The sequence below is a fragment of the Hoplias malabaricus genome, chromosome 3 (genome assembly GCF_029633855.1).
Source record: "Hoplias malabaricus isolate fHopMal1 chromosome 3, fHopMal1.hap1, whole genome shotgun sequence".
Taxonomy (NCBI): Eukaryota; Metazoa; Chordata; class Actinopteri; order Characiformes; family Erythrinidae; genus Hoplias; species Hoplias malabaricus.
This window is the reverse complement of record NC_089802.1, coordinates 71174537-71194182: the sequence shown is the minus strand read 5'-3', so window position 1 is coordinate 71194182 and position 19646 is coordinate 71174537. Positions and strand designations below refer to the sequence as shown.

The 19646-nt window shown below is 39.7% G+C and overlaps 3 protein-coding genes across 7 annotated transcripts in view; 2 read left to right on the top strand and 1 right to left on the bottom strand.

The window, feature by feature from the left end:
* Positions 1-1843: 1843 nt before the first annotated feature.
* On the top strand, positions 1844-12813 carry casp8 (caspase 8, apoptosis-related cysteine peptidase). 5 transcript variants are annotated; one of them, XM_066664153.1, is made up of 10 exons: positions 1844-2065; positions 4559-4912; positions 5335-5434; positions 5923-6076; positions 6510-6562; positions 6799-6826; positions 6971-7020; positions 8699-8801; positions 10922-11426; positions 12198-12812. In XM_066664153.1, exons 2-10 carry the CDS (start codon positions 4611-4613, stop codon positions 12325-12327), a joined length of 1425 nt encoding a protein of 474 aa, XP_066520250.1. In that variant the 5' UTR covers positions 1844-2065; positions 4559-4610; the 3' UTR covers positions 12328-12812. The 5 variants fall into 5 exon arrangements, with proteins under 5 accessions (XP_066520250.1, XP_066520252.1, XP_066520253.1 ...); XM_066664155.1 differs by lacking the exon at positions 1844-2065 and adding an exon at positions 2303-2382; XM_066664156.1 differs by lacking the exon at positions 1844-2065 and adding an exon at positions 2309-2664 and having other exon boundaries at positions 6974-7020; positions 12198-12813.
* Positions 12814-13116: 303 nt separating this feature from the next.
* On the top strand, positions 13117-17985 carry LOC136691893 (E3 ubiquitin-protein ligase TRIM47-like). Its single transcript, XM_066664816.1, has 6 exons — positions 13117-13695; positions 15133-15228; positions 15461-15694; positions 16809-16965; positions 17489-17548; positions 17643-17985. Exons 1-6 carry the CDS (start codon positions 13117-13119, stop codon positions 17765-17767), a joined length of 1251 nt encoding a protein of 416 aa, XP_066520913.1. The 3' UTR covers positions 17768-17985.
* A 438-nt stretch (positions 17986-18423) lies between these two features.
* Positions 18424-19646, bottom strand: part of LOC136691894 (caspase-8-like) — a 4799-nt gene continuing 3576 nt past the window's right edge. Inside the window, exons 5-6 of the mRNA XM_066664817.1 lie at positions 19135-19555; positions 18424-18925 (exon numbers count right to left, since the gene is read on the bottom strand). Of these exons, the coding sequence (XP_066520914.1) occupies positions 18757-18925; positions 19135-19555 (590 nt within the window). The 3' untranslated portion in view covers positions 18424-18756. The remainder of the gene's footprint in view (positions 18926-19134; positions 19556-19646) is intronic.

Genomic DNA, 19646 nt, shown 5'->3' with positions numbered 1-19646 from the left:
GGGGGGTTTCAGTAGTGTATGAGGAATAAAGCAAAAACATGTACACAACTGATGACTCATCATTTGTCTGCTTTCTTGGGAATATTCAGTCCTCTGTATTCACAGTGCTCTAAACTCATGTTCCGTCTGAGCATGTGCTACAACCAAATTCCTTAAATGACTCACTCTCTGCGTGAGTCGCAACAACAGGTACTTTCCAAAACATGTATCAAACATGGGGTAAAGTTGCAGTTGCATAAAGTGTTGTAAGATACACTGAAAATCACTGGAGATGTTGTTTCTTATGTGTGTGTGTGTGTGTATGGACATTTGATAATTATATTCTCAAACCAAACTGAATAAACCCTGTTATGTGGATTAAACCTCTATGCCTAAGCTATTAATTCATTCACTCAACGTCTATAACCACTTATCCAGTTCAGGATCTCTGTGGGTCCGAATCCTACCCACAATCACTGGATGCAAGTCAGGAACACACCGTGAATGGGGTTCCAGTCCGTCACAGGGCACCACACACTCACTCACATACCTACACCTATGGACACATTGAGTAGACAGGCCACCTAACAGTGTGTGTTTTTGGACCCTGGGAGAAAACCGGAGCATCTGGAGGAAATCCACACAGACACAGGGAGAACACATAATACTCCTCATAGACACCTGAAGCTGGGCATGAAAATATACTACATGTTGTGCAACTGTGCGACCTATATTTATAGGGGCGGCATGGTTGCGCAGCAGGTAGTGTCGCAGCCACATAGCTCCAGGGACCTGGAGGTTGTGGGTTCGATGGCCGCTCCGGGTGACTGTCTGAGAGGAGTTTGGTGTGTTCTCCCTGTGTCTGCATGGGTTTCCTCCAGGTGACTGTCGTTAAGGAGTGTGGTGTGTTCTCCCCGTGTCTGCGTGGGTTTCCTCCAGGTGACTGTCTGAGAGGAGTTTGGTGTGTTCTCCCTATGACTGCGTGGGTTTCCTCCAGGTGACTGTCTGAGAGGAGTTTGGTGTGTTCTCCCTGTGTCCGTGTGGGTTTCCTCCAGGTGACTGTCTGTGAGGAGTGTGGTGTGTTCTCCCTGTGTCCGCGTGGGTTTCCTCCAGGTGACTGTCTGTGAGGAGTGTGGTGTGTTCTCCCTGTGTCCGCGTGGGTTTCCAAAAACACAAGTTGGTAGGTGGATTGATGACTCAATAATGTCCGTAGGTGTGAGTGTGTTAGTGAATGTGTGAGTGTGTGTGTCGCCCTGTGAAGGACTAGCGCCCCCTCCAGGGTGTATTCCTGCTTTGCACCCAATGATGCCAGGTAGACTCTGGACCCCCCGCGACCCTGAACTGGATAAGCGGTTACAGATAATGAATGAATGAATGAATGAATATATATATATATATATATATATATATATATATATATATATATATATAGTATATTTTGCTGAAAATTTTTAGATATTACATGTCACTCGATAAGATATTGTTGGTTGAACATAATTATTTTTAAGGTACACTGGTGTCACCTATTCTGATGACCAGAAATGGTGATCTGTATTTCAAAGCCCATCTGTCCACACCATTAATTATTATTAGTATACTATTATTAGTAGTATTTTTCACCGTGTACGGTTTTGGAACAGTAAACCAAACAATTACATTAAGCTAAGATAATACAGTGCTCCCGAGGAAAACTGACTTATCGAAGTCAAAAACCACATGGAAAGAAAGAAAGAAAGAAAGAAAGAAAGAAAGGCGGACGGACGGACGGACGGACAAACAGACAGACATTGATCCCCAGGGGAAATTCTCGAGAATTTAACCATCAACCACTGTGGCACTGAGCATGCGCAAAACAATCGCATGGGCTCGGCTAACGTGTATTACTTTTTGAAACAGGTCCACAACAAGTACAGTGTGGCTAGTTTCTAGTGACTAAGCACTTCCCCGAAGTGGGCGAAATTTTGAAAGATAGGTTAGATATCTACTGGTTTGTAAAAAGAATCGTTTTAATTTCTGTGGGTAAAGTAGATGGACGTGGGTGTCTCGAAAGAAACCGATTAAACCTCGTGAATTTCGTATTGTGAAGGTAAGAAAATTACCACCGTTATTCGCCTGTGTTCAAGCGTGTATGTAATCAGTGCTGCTTTATTATTCTTTATTAATTTATCTGGGCGGGGGATATGAAACAGACATTTTCTGGAGAGCAAGTTTTCTCTTTTATTGCTGTCGTTGTTTACATGTAATTTATGTTTTAATGAGTAAAATCGTGTCCCAGTGATCAACATCAACTACATCGCACTGAGGTCAACAGTCTGACGTTTACAGGAAACGACCGCTCTACCGCCTCTACGTCAGTTGTGTTTTCCGTAGTTAACTTGAATATTATTTCGAATTAAATGTCAGGTAATTGTATTGAGACTTCTTTGGAGTGTTAATTGTTACTAATGTTGGATTTATGAACAAAGACCGTTGTAGTGGCTGTGGTGACTGTTGGACGGTGGGTTGTTGTTGTTGTGAGAGCGCCAGGTTCCTCAGTTACTGACTCTTTTTCTGACCTACTTCTCGGCGTTAGACCTGCCCCAGCGGCCATGAACTTGGAGCATTCTAGCTACTTCAGTTGTGGTTGGACTATGACGTTATATTATTGAACCTCTCCGATTAAACCACCTCATTTTGACTGTGAAGGTAAGAAAAAGGACTAGCCTGTTTGATTATAGTTTTCAGAAGCTTTGCTAGCCACGGGCAAGCTAATATCAACTGAAATATAACCTCCGCTGGCGTTCGCCTCAAAACGAACAGTGGACCCAGTGGTTCGTTTTGTATGTATTAATATATGATTTATAAAAGTTCAATCGATTTTTCGGAAACTTTGTTATATTGTTATTATATTATGTCGTTTGTTTGTTTGTTTACAATATAGTATGTATGATTGCCAAACCTCTATCTGCTCCCTGGCGTAAATGTAGTCTGACGTTTGATGTTTACCTCATTTTTGATGTTTACATATATCGTGAAGCATTTTTATTTAAGTAACTGATAGACAACAGGAGCAGTTAAACGAGGAAAGAAAGTGCGTAGACATTGCTTACGTAGCCTACGTAAGGCGCGTGTTCATCTGAAGAAAAATAATAACTTAAAACCTCTGCTGTTTAAACAACTCGACTCTCACAGCATCTACCAAGAGCCGCGTGGGACAAACTTAAGCGAAACATCGACAAGGACATAACTGTTAGTCACGGTCCGATAATAACTTTCCCCCTGTAATCTACCAGTTGTTGCCGGGGTGTGTTCCTGCCGAGCGCCCAGTGAAGGAAGGTTCTAGTAGTGTGGATAATGACTTGCTATCTCGTAAATAAAACTTTATAAAGTGTAAAAAAAAATAAATAAGATAATGCCATAGCATCTAATAATAATTAGGTCTTATCTTATATTTCAAAAGTAACATCTCTTCAGTTCTTTTATGAATTTCTTATGATCTCTATGATTACTGACTTAAAATAATGACTTATTTTACAATTAATAACATTATCTTATATCAATGACATAGTGCCTCCTAATAATAACTTACTATGACTTAATCATAACAGATTTACTCTCTCACAATAATCTATTACTAATACTCTCTCATAATTACTTACTACTACACAGTGAGAAACTCTCTCTTAATAATGACATGGGTCTACTGCTTCACAATAATGACTTTGTCTCGTAATAATGACTATCTCAAAATAATGGTTTACTGTCTCACAATTATGACGTAGATTGTTTAGTTCAGATACTACAAACATTCATTATCTAAATGGAAATGAGGGCGCCACAGTGGCGCAGCAGGTAGTGTCAGAGTAACACAGCTCCAGTAACACAAGTCCTGCTCCAGGTGACTGTCTGTGAGGAGTTTGGTGTGTTCTCCACGTGTCCATGTGGGTTTCCTCCGGGTGACTGTCTGTGAGGAGAGTGGTGTGTTCTCCACGTGTCCGTGTGAGTTTCCTCCGGGTGACTGTCTGTGAGGAGGGTGGTGTGTTCTCCCTGTGTCCGTGTGAGTTTCCTCCGGGTGACTGTCTGTGAGGAGGGTGGTGTGTTCTCCCTGTGTCCGTGTGAGTTTCCTCCGGGTACTCCAGTTTCCTGCCACGGTAGGTGGATTGACGACTCAGTGTCCATAGGTGTGAGTGAATGTGTGTGTATGTCACCCTGTGAAGGATTGGCGCCCCCTCCAGGGTGTTTTCCTGCCATGCGCCCAATGATTCCGGGTAGGCTCCAGACCCACGGTGACCCTGAACTGGATAAGTGGTTAGAGACAATGAATGAATCTAATGTGAAATGCACTTTGTAGCAAAAGATTTAAAACTAGAATCATGCATTTCCTAAAGGTTGTGCAGCTGTTGTAAATCATTACCACTTCCTGCAAGAGTTAGTACTGTGAGTCAGATAACTTCCATAAATGTTCTTTGCTGCTTTTTTGTTGGTAAACATGATTTACTGCTCTTTTAAAATAATTTACATTACCTCACTGAAATTCTTCTTTTGCACAAAGCTGTATTTACATGGGAGGAATGCTGCTGACTATTGTTTCCCTTTGTAGGGAGGGAGAAAACTGTTTCAAGTTTCCTGCACTCTTTTCGAACTGCCTCATCATGGTCAGACTCGAAGTGCTTCATGAGATTGACGAGGAGCTGACCAAGAGTGACGTGGCTGCCCTGAAGTTCCTGTGTGTGGACGTCCTCAGCAAGAAACGTTTGGAGTCTGTAAAGGATGCCAAGGACTTGTTCAAACGGCTGAAAGAGCAGAACCTCCTTGATGATAGCACCTTACTTGCTGAACTGCTTTACATCATTGGGCGCTATGACCTGCTGCGTTATCTAAAGACCAACAGCCAAGAAGTCAGCCGTTCACTGCAAAACCAGACAGACTCCAGCTCTGGGGTTTCATCATACAGGTAAATATGAACATAAATATTATAATATTTCTTGTTTCACCATCGGCAACACTGCTGTTCCATTCTTGTCATGGACAGACATAGCATTGGATAGATGTTGACCATGCCTTTCAACTTGATCCTAATAGAAATATGAAGGCAGCGGATGGGAACATTTGAAACTAAACTGTGCACCAACCTGCCACTTCATGCGTTGCCCCTTATTTAGCCCTCATTATTCAGTATTGCAGTTTTAGCCTTTCATTACTGTCAATGTTTGATTTATTTATGGTTTGCTTAGCTCACAATCTCATGCAGATATTTGGACAGCTGTTATTACCAATTGTTGTTCCTGTTTTTGTAACAGTATAGTATGCTGTAGAATTGTTTACAATTGCCAAAACTCTGTCTGCTCCCTAATACACTACTCATGTGTGTTTTAGAGTGATGCTCTATAAGCTGTCTGAAGACATCACAAATGAAAATCTTAAGAGTGTGAAATTTCTTCTGACGGGTTTGCCCCAGGCAAAACTTCAGTCTGCTGTAAGTACATACTGGGCAATATGTTTTTCAAGTATCTTATACCTACATTCTTTTGCCATTTTATTATGTACACCTACTGAATAGATGTACATAAATTACAGACATTTGTAGCTTAATATTTTTCTGCTCCTCTCTGTTATCTACTCTGTTCATCTATGGGCATTCACCACCAAATGGACCTTCATTTGACCACTATTGACTATAGTTTAGCACTCATAAGACAGATGTTTAACTGGTACAATAGTCCAGTTGTCACATGGAAAGACATACACGATAGTCTCTAAAGGTGTTCAGATGAGCTAAGTGTAATAAAGTAGCCATAAAGTATGTGTGGTATGTGTGTTTTTACTATATTAACACTCTCTTTATGTATGAAATCCCAAACTAGAGAACAAAGGCTGCTATAAAGACTTGAAAGCTATGAGGGATTTCATGTATTTTATGTACTTTAAGGTCTGCTGATTTCTTACCCTAACTGAATCACACAGACATTTCTGGATGTTCTGACCGAGATGGAGAAGACGGAGATGCTTGGCGAAGATAAAATGGATGTACTAGAAGCCATTCTGGATAAATGTGATAAAGAGCTGGCCAATAGGGTCCGGACATTTCAGAATTCTCAGATATCAAGGCAACCAGAAGGTGAGTTGTTGTTTTTCCCTCTTGTATCTAGTTCTCTCGTATTTCATTTATTCATTCTCATTTTTTTTCAGCACCTATTTATTAGTACTTTAGTGATCTTTAGGGGAAAGGGCAATATCCTCCCCTTTAATTTTTCTGGACAAATAATTGAGAATTTATTATGGCTAATGATACACATACTAAATGGGCCCTGTGAAGGACTGGCGCCCCCTCCAGGGTGTATTCCCGCCTTGCGCCCATTGATTCCAGGTAGGCTCTGGACCCACCGTGACCCTGAACAGGATAAGCGCTTACAGATAATGAATGAATGAATATAGCTAATGATGACACATACTAAATGGACAGATACTAATATACTAAATGGAAGCATTGTTCCTCTTTCACTAATGTATCTGTCATGTGCTCATTGTGCCATATGCTCCTGTTTTGGTAGGAAATGTTGTTCCTAGTGCTCCACCACAAGAAAAATCTCTGGACGACACTAATGTAAGTGTAAACATACTTCACTGAAAAACGAGTTCTGTTTTTTCAAAATAGTTCAAAAGAGCTTATATAGCCTTTATGAACTATTAGTTAAACTCTGTTCATTTCATAGATTAAGTTAAGATAAATGACAAGATAATAAATATATATATATATATATAATTTGTTTGTTTTGTATCGTAACTTGTATCTTAATTTGTTTTGCTTTCTTCTGGGCTTGTTTATGGGATGCGGCACAGGTTCCATCTCCCATGGAGGTTTCACAAGGTGTGTGTTTGTTTTATTTTTCCTACTTCTTTGCAAAACACATTTTCACAAAAACATCAAGACTACAACTGAAATACACAATCATACTGCATCCATTCACTTACCTTCTGTTATATTCTTATGTTTTTCTTCCCCTCTCATTAGTAGAATCAGATGCACGGGAGTGCACACCAACAACAGACAAGCCGGAAGAGGTATTTTAAATCAAAACCAAAAAAATGAATAGCTTAAAAAGTGTGTGACCTCACAGCTAATGAGTTTAAAACCAAAAGTCATGAGACTGAACGTTACAAAAAATAATCATGGAACAGGTGGCAAGAGGAACTAAAGCACATGCACATAACACTGGGTCTGTGTAACATTTATTAGTTCAATTTCCTGATCGTTTGAGGCTAAATACAAATATAGAAAATTGGGTTTAAAATTTCATTTTTTTTTATTTGATATAGTAAGAAAAAAAAGGGTTTTCCCTTCTTTTTCCAATTATCTAATTTTACATTTCTGCTTCTCAATATCAGAATTTCAGAAAAATAAAAAAACAACTCTTTATTCCCTTTTCTCATTTACACCTTTATTGCGCCTTGTAATGAAAGTGATAGGACTGTACCATCACAGCAGGGGGAGACCAACCTGCTGTACCTCTCTGCACGTTAAACACAGACTTCCCAACAGCGAATAATATATTCGTACTCAGAAACAGCAGCAGTGTCAGCATTTACACATATTACACAATACACATAACCAATTAGATTTTACTTTTTAATATCAGGAACTGTGAATTTCATTCAGGTTATGGGGTTTGGTCTCTGGCTTAAGGGTTATTCATTCATTCATTATCTGTAAGCGCTTATCCAGTTCAGGGTTGCGGTGGGTCCAGAGCCTGCCTGGAATCATTGGGTGCAAGGCGGGAATACACCCTGGAGGGGGCGCCAGTCCTTCACAGGGCAACACTGACACTCACTCACTCACACCTACGGACAATTTTGAGTCGCCAACCCACCTACCAACATGTGTTTTTGGACTGTGGGAGGAAACCCACGCAGACACAGGGAGAGCACACCAAACTCCTCACAGACAGTCACCCGGTGCGGGACCTGAACCCACAACCTCCAGGTCCCTGGAGCAGTGTGACTGCGACACTACCTGCTGCTGCACCACCGTGCCGCCCGGTTTAAGGGTTATAACAATTATTTTTTGACAAATGAGGATAGATTTTGTGATTAAAATAACGTCTAATTAGAGTCCAGTTTTTCTGTGCTTTTCCACAAGAAACACCACACAAAGAAGCCTACACGGCATGACTGCCTTTTCTTGAAATGTAGATGGTTTGACTGCACCGGCCGAGTAAATGCTGACCCTGCTGTTCTGTGTGTCTCTGTATAATGTCAGCCCTTAACAAGTATGAAGACATTATCTGCTTTTTAGTGGAAAGCCGGTGGTATGGTTTACGCTCAGAGAGCATGTCCCCTCGCTGTGATGGTACAATCCTATCACTTTCGTTATAAAACTCAGTAAAGGGAAAGAAGGAAATGAAGAAATTCTGATTTTGAGGAGCAGAAATTAAATATTAGAAATTTGGAAAAACGAAGGAAAACCCATTGTTTTTTTAATAGACCAAATGGAAAAATTAAGTTTTAAACCCAATTTTCTATATTTGTATTTAGCCTCAAACGATCAGGAAACTGAACCGATAAATGTTACACAGACCGACAGGTCTCTCAGGATCAATTGTAATTATGGTCGTAAATAACAGTTGTTCTGTTTGTTATAAATAACAGTCTGCATTTAGACACATTGACTTTGAATAGAATAGAATGGAAAGGGAATGGAGAAAATCCTTTGTTGATCATACTTTGCTCTTCATCAATGTAGGACTGTTATCACCTGAAGCGTCGGCCTCGTGGCTACTGTTTGATCATCAACAACATGTACTTTACGAATTTGCCTCCCCGAAAAGGAACCGAGAAGGATGAAGGTATTATCGATTTCAGGTTTATAAGTGCTTAAGTTGTCATGTAAAACAATATTATTTGGAATCATTATATTACTTTGTTATTTTATATACAACTATAAATTAATATTAATTCAGTATTTTGAAAGTTATGTGAACAAGGAGTTATTAAATGATACCACATTTTTAATGTCATACAAATTATGTTGTTGTATACTGTGCACGTACACCAAAAGCAACACGGCGACCGGAAGTCATTCATTTTCAATGAGAGTCAGCTACACTGGGTGACGTTAAACAACACGACCGCTAGCGACACAAAGTGTATAGAACGCCGTTGGGCTCTAAACGTGTGAACACATGCGCGTTAACATGTTATTAAAATTTTGTGTGTTAACACGTACAATTTTGTCGCTATAACGTGACCAAAAATGACACGTTTACACGCTTCTTAAGGTTTTCGCCATTGGGAGGCCTCAAATCTGGGCGTACTTACATATTCATGATAGGATTTACATCACACACTGTAGCTGACACGAAACAAAATCCTTTGTGAACGTAGTCCCTACGTCCCTGAATTATTCATAACATAGTGAGCTAAGCGCTGACCTATGGCTACGATGAGCCCTACGTGAGCAGTGTGAAGACAGCAATATTAGTAAGATGAGCCCCATGGCAACTGGAAGTTTATTTTTCACAAATAAAAAATTTGGTGTTTAATACCTTTAAAATTTATAAACATGCATATTATTATATAACTTCATTCATAACATGCTCTAAAGCTTTTCATAGTTTTATATCAAACAAGCATCACTATTCTCTCACACTGTGTGTGACACATACTGAGGCGTAATTCATTCACATTTATAAATTATGTGCACTCTTTTAAAAGCATACTGCTAAAAAATACGGTGTCAATACAAACCCATAGTGAAATTTCCAGATCCTCCTCTTTCTGTAAACATGTGTAATATGTTTAAAGTTACATTAATTTACTCATGTTTTATTTAATTATGTGTATCTACTTTTATACATAAATTAAAAACTTGAGAGGTTAAATCTCCATCAAAATGGAATTGAACCAAAAAATCTGAATAAAAAAAAACGCCTTTTTTCAGCAGTAAATTCAGTGGTTGAAGTGAGGGGTTTATATATATATATATATTTATATATATATATAAATATAGGGGTTTATATATATATATTTAAATATGTATAATGGTTATGCAAAATCTCATAAAATAAAAAAAAAACATTGTTCAGAACATTAAACATTGGAATTTTTCCGTTATTTGGTAAGTTAAGGCTTTATGTTGTTTCAGAAATTAACTCAATACACCAGTAGGTGGCAGTAAAGAATCATGATTCACGAAATACACATACTTAACGTGTTAACACGTCCATAACGCGTTAACACGTAAATACCTTAGCGTGTTAACACGAAATTAAACGCTACGTGTTAACACGGAGAATCCAACACGTTTAGAGTCCAACGGCGTTCCATACAAAGTGGGTGATTCAGCAACACGATGACGTTCATCTCTGCTTAATTTTATGCAAATGAGCAGTGACGCGAGGCAGCGACTACCAATCAGAAAGTAGTCTTCACGAAGTGCTCTACTCAATTTGGTTCCTACTGAAGATTTGTTCCTTTCTCAAAAAGGCCCTTTAAGTCCCATACAGTGTAGCTTTTTGTTTATTACAACTGAAAGTATAAATAATATTTGCTTTGAATGTTTAAGTAGAGCTACTTTTTTTGATAAATTACGTTATGCCCAAATTACAGTTGACTTTTGAGTAAAAAATAATGTTCTGTTATTGTTACATAAACAAAATGAACATAGCTGTAGGTTTGTATTTTCAGGGTTTTTTTAATTTATAAAATGAGGTTCTGATAAAAGATAAAAAGTCTAGTCAAGGTTGTGATCATTCTGTGAATAAATAAAGCCTATGCCCTTAAACTGGTTGCTGTACTTGGGGCGCTGCCTACTCGCGTGTTGCTGGACACTTCCACCAGCGACACATCATCTGCTGCACAGGCGACGCTGAACGATTTTATTGCTTTTGGTGTGCACGCACAGTTAGTAATCTCTCTCTCTCTCTCTCTCTCTCTCTCTCTCTCTCTCTCTCTCTCTCTCTCTCAGAGGAGCTCAAGAGGATATTTTCCAAATTACATTTTCAGGTAGAGGTAAAGGCAAACCAAAGTAGCTCCGATATGCTGCAAGTTATCAAGGAGTTTTCAGAGAAGGACCATTCTCAAATGGATGCATTTGTCTGCTGTGTCCTCTCTCATGGGATGAAGGGAACAGTCTACGGCACAGACGAGCAACAAGTAGAGATTCGAGATTTCACTCTGTCTTTTGCCCATTGTAAGTCGTTGCTGGACAAGCCTAAACTCTTCTTCATCCAGGCATGCCAGGGCACTAATTTTCAAAGATCCGCATACATTAAGGCAGATGGTGACGCAGAATCAAGTGAGGAGAACTATGAACAAGATGCCCAAAGCATCACATTTTACAGTATTCCTATCGAAGCTGATTTTTTGATTGGAATGGCAACTGTGGAGTCTTACAAGTCTTTCCGCCATACGCAAAAAGGATCTATCTTCATCCAGGAGTTGTGCAAGCAGATTGAGAATGGCCTGCAACAGTAAGTAATCATTTGTTCATGACTTGTTTATATGAGATAAGTGTAGGGCTGTAAGATTAAAAAAAAAATAATAATCACGATTAATTTGCTTATATTTGAACAATAAATGTTCTTGTTTGAAATCAACAATAATCTATGGGCAAAAGAGTAGATCTAGTGAGCTTTCAGTAATTCAGGACTGCAGCCCTTTGCCATGAATGCAGCTTGGGCAGGGGACGCCGTGGGGTAATTTGGGCAGTTATGGCTTAGTAGTAGTGGGGCAGATTGTGACTGGAAGGTCACTAGTTTGATCCCCACAACTGGCAGGAAAATTGTGTGTGATGGGAGGGAAAAAACCGAGCTGTCTTCCTTTCTCTGTCCATAGCTGAGATGCCCTTCAACAAGGCACCTAAGCCCCAGCTGCTCCATGGGTGCTGGGGACGGACAAAAAAGATAGCATGTTGTTTTCATGTTTACTTTTTACACAAAATGTAAAGGTACTGACAAAGTTCAACATGAGTGACCTCTGATATGAAAAAGACGATGCCCCAACTGACTTCCCTAAATGAAAAAAAAGAGTTTGAAAGTCTTGGTCTAAGTAAACATTTGTCCTCAGCTCTGCAGACATTTGTACTTAATGGCAATGAAGGGTGTTCTCTGACTTATTCTGTTTTAAAATATATGAAACCCCTTTAGTATGTGAGATATGCTCAGTATATTACCTGGCTATAAGCCTGTTTCTTGCATTGTATTTATCTTTTTTCTTTCTGTCTTTCTTTATTTTAATCGCAGCAAAGAAGATATCCTTTCCATTCTGACGAGGGTGAACCGAGAAGTGAGCAAGAAAATTTTGAATGGTCACAAACAGATGCCAGAGCCTCGCTACACTCTGACCAAGAAGCTGGTCTTTACACTGGACTGAACCCCCTGACTGAACTGTGCACAGATATTTCTGCCTCTTGTGGTTGGTTCTTTCTCAGCCTTCCATTCTGCTATCTGGGCATGCAGAAGAAACGGACACTTCTGCAGTATGTGCCATAAATTTCTGCGTGTCATGACTTGCCTTTATTCTGTGAGTTTTGTATGAGCCTTTTCCCTTTGTTATAAAAAAATGATAATAAAAGATATTTTTGTAACTTTTTTTTTTTTTATCATTTCATTAATCCGCAGGTTTACACACACACACACAGACACACACACACACACTAATATGTGTTAATGTGGTGAAGGCAATGCTGTTCAAATATGCATGTCCTAAATTGCAATTTGTTTGATTAAAGCATTATTAAATTAACTATATATATATATTGTTGATAGCAGTAAGTCCTTGGTCTGTTTTCAAATGTTGTGCTTTCAACAAGGTCTCTTGCTTGACACCATTAAACTATTTATATCCTACCATGCTTAGTGATGTATGGAAAAATAAATAAAATAAAATGAAGTGCTGTCCATTCCCTGTTGTCCACAGTTTTGCCTTATACAATTAAATTAGAGTCTCTGTATATTATTCTTACAATCAAGTTCTTAAGCACATTGGCTCCAACAGCTGAATCAGGTATTAAACAGTCCTATGTATTAAAACATCATGAAATAACACTTTAGTCACCCAAGGGAATCTCTCTCTCCTATGACGTCCAGATCTAGGAAACCACACCCACTCAGTGCAGAGAAAACGAAACTGATCCCACTCTCAGTCTGGTACAGCAGGGAAATGGCAGAGGCCAGTATCTCTGTGCAGCAGGATCACTTTAGCTGTGCAATCTGTCTGGATCTGCTAAAGGACCCAGTCACAACTCCCTGTGGGCACAACTTCTGTAAAGAGTGTATTAATGGCTGCTGGGATCAAGATGATCAGATAGGAGTCTACAACTGCCCCAAGTGCCGGGTGACCTTCAGTCCACGCCCAGTTCTGTGCAAAAATAACGTTGTGGCTGAGGTTGTGGAGAAACTGAAGAACCCTGACATCGACAAGTGTTCTCCTGCTCTACCTGAAGAGGTGACATGTGATTTCTGCACTGAAGAAAAATGCCCAGCCCTCCAGACCTGTTTGGTGTGCTTAGTTTCCTTCTGCAAAACTCATCTTAAACCTCATCTGGAATTGCCTGCCTTGAAAAAGCACAAGCTGATCGAAGCCTCCACATACCTGCAAGAGAAGGTCTGCTCTCAGCATGACAAACTGATCGAGATCTACTGTCGCACTGACCAGATTTACATCTGCTATTTGTGCACGATGGACGAACACCAGGGCCATGACACAGTTCCAGTTGTGGCAGAAAGAATGGAGAAACAGGTGAGACCTAGGAACCATTTCAGTTTGGACTGTTTATTAAGTTGAATCAGTTATAAATCTTACAGTACTGAAATGGTGATTTGCAAATGCTGCATTTATGGGATTGAGAGGTTAAGTAATTTGACAAAATCACACCAGTTTGAACACGCTTTTGAAAATATCAGTGCTAAAGCAGGCAGGAAAGCGGCAAAGGGTCTTAAAGGATGTGGGGCTGTCTAGAAACCATGAGTATAAACACTACGAAGGAAGCTGCAGATGTTTTCAGAACATCAGAGCCAAGTCCTCAACATTGAGAGATGCTGGCACCATGGGATCATCAGCAGAAAATGAACACCAACTTCTAATAGCGCCTACACACAAGAGGCCAACACAAGGTCAAGAGAACAGTTCCTCAGTCTCATTCAGTTAGGATGCTGCATAAGCTCTGTCAGAGTAAAAGGAAACCTTAGGGCACAAGACCATCTATAGCTCCATAATTGTACTGTCCAGTGTTGAGGTGCTAGCTTCATTAAATGAGATTAGACTCAACTTTATTGTCATTTTGTATAGTACAGGTACAGAGCCAATGAAATGCAGTTAGCATCTAACCAGAAGTACAATATACAGTATTATTTACATAAAGTGGAGTAAGTAACTTGTAAATGATACAGTAGATTGTAAAAAAAATATATAAATATAGCTATTGCTTAATATATATATATATAGTTAGTATTGCTGAGTAATACTGCAATAGGCTTCTGCACATTAGCAGCGCAGAAGAAACATGATGCCGTTAAGTGGCAGTGCAATGGTAGTGCAAATATGAATAAAGTACATTATCCATGCAGAAGGAATAAGGAAGCAGTTAGGATGGTAGGAGTACTGTGCGGTCAGCTGCAGAGCAGTTGCTGTACCACACAGAGATGCAGCTAGTAAGTATGCTCTCAATGATACAGTGGTAAAAGTCCACCAGGATCTTGGGACTCAGGGGACATTTTTGAAGCTACGCAGGAAGTAAAGGCCCTGTTGTGCATTTTTGAACAGGATGGAGGAGTTCATAGATCCAGTGAGATTGCTAGAGATGTGGATGCCGAGGAACTTCAGGCTAGACACCTGCTCAACTGCAGCTCCATTGATGTAGATGGGGGCATGAGCCTGGCTTCTAGCCTTCATGAAGTCCATGATGATCTCCTTGGCTTCCTGGGTGTTAAGTGCCAGGTTCTTGTTGTGGCACAGTGCAGCCAGGTGCTGCACCTCATCTCTATAGGCCATCTTGTCATTATCTCTGATCAGGCCTATCACCGTGGTGTCATCTGCGAACTTGAATAACTTTGTGGGTGTGCACGGAAAAATAAACCTGCAGATTTCTCTGAACATGTGAGTCTTAACTATGGATAAGCCATTCATATTTTACACATTCATAAATATCTGAATATGATTTATGTGTTTGTCCCACAGAGTGAACTGAAGAAGATCCAGGAGGACGTCCAGCAGACCATTCAGGAGAAACAGAATATTGTCCACGAGCTGGAACAAGCTCTAAAAACTCTGAAGGTGAGTATTTTGCAGAGAACTGGTGGAGAGGTTTTGTGGACAACTGCTCATCCTACATTTCTTTACAAACGAAAAGAAAATGAATAAAAGTGTGTCAGTAAGTAGTTGGTGCCATTTTGCTGCAGTAACCATGCAGTTAAACGGTAATATCTCATACAAAAAATATCTAACTTCATCATAGAGAAGAAACCATAGTTCATTTCTAACATGTCCTCCATCTTATTCCTAACAGCACTCTGCAGAGACGGCAGTGAAGGAGAGTGAGAGGATCTTTACTGAACTGATTCAGTCTCTGGAGAAAAAGCGCTCTGAGGTAACCGAGCTGATCAGAGCTCAGGAAACAGTTGAAGTGAGTCGTGGGGAAGAAATAATTAAGAAATTGGAGCGGGAGATTGCCGACCTTAAGTGGAGAGACACTGAACTGGAGCAGCTAACACAAACAGAGGATCACATAAACTTCCTCCGGGTAAGAAAAGCAGTCCTATTTACAGGGGAGCAGGATCATCATTAAGTGCTAAAAATCTTAAATATAGTCACGGCAATCACAACAATTTTCCCCCAATAACTGCCATTTACAATCTATGAAAAATTAATTAAATTTTTGTAATTTTCTAAAAAGGGCGTCACGGTGGCGCAGCTATAGCATCGCAGTCACATAGCTCCAGGGACCTGGAGGTTGTGGGTTCAATTCCCACTCCAGGTGACTGTATGTGAGGAGTGTGGTGTGTTTTCCCCGTGTCCGTGTGGGTTTCCTCTCGGTGACTGAATGTGAGGAGTATGGTGTGTTCTCCCCGTGTCCGCGTGGGTTTCCTCCGGGTGACTGTATGTGAGGAGTGTGGTGTGTTCTCCCCATGTCTGCGTGGGTTTCCTCCGGGTGACTGTCTGTGAGGAGTGTCGTGTGTTCTCCCCGAGTCCGCGTGGGTTTCCTCCGGGTGACTGTCTGTGAGGAGTGTGGTGTGTTCTCCCTGTGTCTGTGTGGGTTTCCTCCGGGTGACTGTCTGTGAGGAGTTTGGTGTGTTCTCCCTGTGTCTGTGTGGGTTTCCTCCAGGTGACTGTCTGTGAGGAGTGTGGTGTGTTCTCCCCGTGTCCGCGTGGGTTTCCTCCGGGTGACTGTCGGTGAGGAGTGTGATGTGTTCTCCCTGTGTCTATGTGGGTTTTCTCCGGGTGACTGTCTGTGAGGAGTGTGGTGTGTTCTCCCTGTGTCTGCGTGGGTTTCCTCGGGGTGCTCCGGTTTCCTCCCACAGTCCCACAGGAATGAATGAATGATAATTTTCAAAAAATTTAATCTAAAATAATAACAATCTTTTTCTGTTAGTGAATTTTCCAGATATCTTCTTTTGCTTCTGGGTTGCCCCCTTTTTTAAATTAAATCTTGATTATGTTTTGAGATTTTGGCTCATTTTTACAGCTTCACTGACCTTAAAAGTGTTTCATATGCGGTCTTCTGCCCCATGGAGTGTTGGTTAATGACCTTAACCTTGGACAGTATTCCAGCACTGCTGTACCATCCCTAATCCAGTTAGTATTTTCACTGTGCAGCTAATTCATTTTGCATCATGTTTCTTCATCTCTTTCTGCAGAGTTTCCAGTCTCGCTGTCTCTCACCTGGACCTGAGGACTCAACATTTACTGTCAATCAACAGCTCTCATTTGACAGTGTGACCAAAGCTCTTTCCAGTCTAAAAGAAGAAGTAGAGCTGAAGTGCATGAAGGAATTCAATCAAATCGCTGCATATGGTAATCCTTAAAACCACACTGTGTAAGAAGGTTTAGCAAAAACTGAAAGACGTAGAATCAGAAGGGGAAAAAACTTCCAACATCAGGTGTCTGTGTGCTGTGTTGAGGTTTGTTTAAATCATGAACAAGGCTCATTAAATGGTCATTGTTTTATATGGAACCATTTTCTGTACTAAATGTACTAAAGTGTTCTATATTGCACCTAAAATGTTACAATGTCAAGCTTCTTAAAATACAAGATCCATTTTTGGTGCCATATAGAACCATTTTCTAAAAGGTGCTCAATAGAACCATCTATAGCACATTCTCCATCAATCATGCAAGGGTTGTAGAGTGTTTAGGATTCTATATAAAACCAGTTTCTTTACTAAAGAACATTTTGCAGTGAAAAGCTTCCCCCCAAGAGGTCTCCAAATCACAAACGGATAGTTTTCTGAAATGATGTACTCTTTGTTTGATTCTGTGAAAGGCTGCTGCTGTTATAAGTTGCTGAGTATTTATATTATTTATCCTTGGTTCACAGTTGAGGAAGGTCAGGTGATTTTGCCTCCCAAAACAAACACTCATGAAGCTGTTAATGTGGGTAAGTAAATGTATGTGCACACACGTCATAATTTAATTGACAACTGGGTTTTCCAAAAAGTATTAATGTTACAAAACTGTCCTTCTCTGCACAGATTATACAGGATTAGGATTTCAGAGTCAGTATCAAGAAGGTACTCTTTTTCTACCACCCTGTTTTCCTGAAGTTGTCTCTATGTCACATAGCTACACTGATACTAATGACAACATGTTTTCCTGAAGCATGCTATTCTGTTTGTTATTATGAAGCGTGATATTCTGTAACTAGTCTGAAGTTCTGAACAGCATTTGGAGCATGTTTAATATGGAAAAGCTACACAGAATAATTCCAATTGTGTATATGTCAGTGATGCATTTCCCAAAAGCTTCATTATGCAGTATTAAGTTCTGCACTAAGTTGATACTAAGAATGGTGGTAATTAATAAGTGTTTCCTGAAAAGTACTAATTAAACTCACCCGTGCATAACATCTGAGCTGACCCACTGGTTATTCACCAAGAGCTTCCTTCTTCTGGAACTGCCTGATGTTCTGTGCGACAAAACCAGAGGCCATTAATTTGAAAATAGAGGAAAATAAAATATTCCTTAGCTTGAAAACTGAGGGGTGATATTAATAACCATCATTATTCCCACCATCAAATAATAACCTTTACTGATATAAAACTTTCCATACATTCAAAACATTATGTGTTTCATGATACAAAATTAAAACAAAACAAAACAAAACAAAAAGTAGTCAAAACCTAAAATGAAAAATGCTCTAAATTAAAATAAGGGAAATACTATAAAAATTTAGTAACACAATAAAGTAAGATTTGGAGATGTTTTTTAAATCAGTGACAGAAAAAGCTTGTAACTAATTCATCTGGTAAACAGTGATATATGGTGCTGTATCATTCAAATATTAAAAAAGTAATAAAAGTAATAAAAAAGTAAAAAAAGTAATAAAAATACATTTAAAAAATTAAAAAGAATATTATTCTCTGTGAAATTTAAATCTGGAAACTGACCAGAAAAAAACATGACCCTGATGGGCTAGTCCTGAGAGTGCTGTTTTAGTGAAAGACAGGCTCTGATCACTCTTCTTTAGAAGATAACTCGAAAGTAAACCCATCTGCATTATTATATTCAATATTATAGTTAATCAAATTTAATGCTTAATTTTTGGCCATTTTAGACTTGGCCAAATTTGTTTGAAGTGTCGTCATGCTAGCAGCTGGGTGGGTTGGGGTCAGGCACATGGAAGATGAGTCTCTTTCTCAAGGTGAAGTCTATGTGAGGGATTTGGCTGAAGGACATGTTACTTCTGCTTTGGTGTGGCGTTAACGTGCTCACTTCCACAATGACTTGAGTGAGGACTGTAAGGATGTCTTCACCCCTGGAGTTAAAATGAATACAGTGAAACAAGTTAGTTATTTTTTTTGTGCATTATCACAGTTGATTATTTAAATTGTAGTGTTCAGCAATGCATGCGTGAAAAGTTTTGCTGTGATGTGCTCATCTATTGTCTCTTTTTCTTAAATTGAATGTGCAATTCTCTCTATATTCACTAATTATTATAGCATCTGTCATAAAGTGCTAGCTCACCTTTTGCAGCCAGTTTTCAGCAGTTTGCACAATGACTGGATGAACCAGGATCCTTTGAGTGTATGTCTATATGAATGAAATCCTTGTATGGTTGCTAAAGCCAGCAGGAAATCAGAATCTGGAATTGGATATTTAGAGGCATTCCAGCCAGTATGTAAGAAGAACACTTTGGGTTTATCGGCCAAGCTTGGGCACTTAGTTCTGCCAAATGGCTGAAGGATGTCAGAGGAGTCAATGATTCTTCCATCAGTTCCATAAAAACCTTGTTCATCATCATGGCTGAGAATACAGCATACAAAGCAGTCACCATTATGTTCCCTCTGGCTGACATCCATCAGGAGACCCTTCATCTTTCTGGCAGTCAAATCAGTGCGCACCTCCACAACAAAACCCAACCACTGGAATACTTCCTGCAGACATTCTATTGAGGTGTGTGAAAAGAGAAATTATTATAAATGTATTATTAATAATAACAACAACAATAACAATAACATTAATAACAACAATAACAA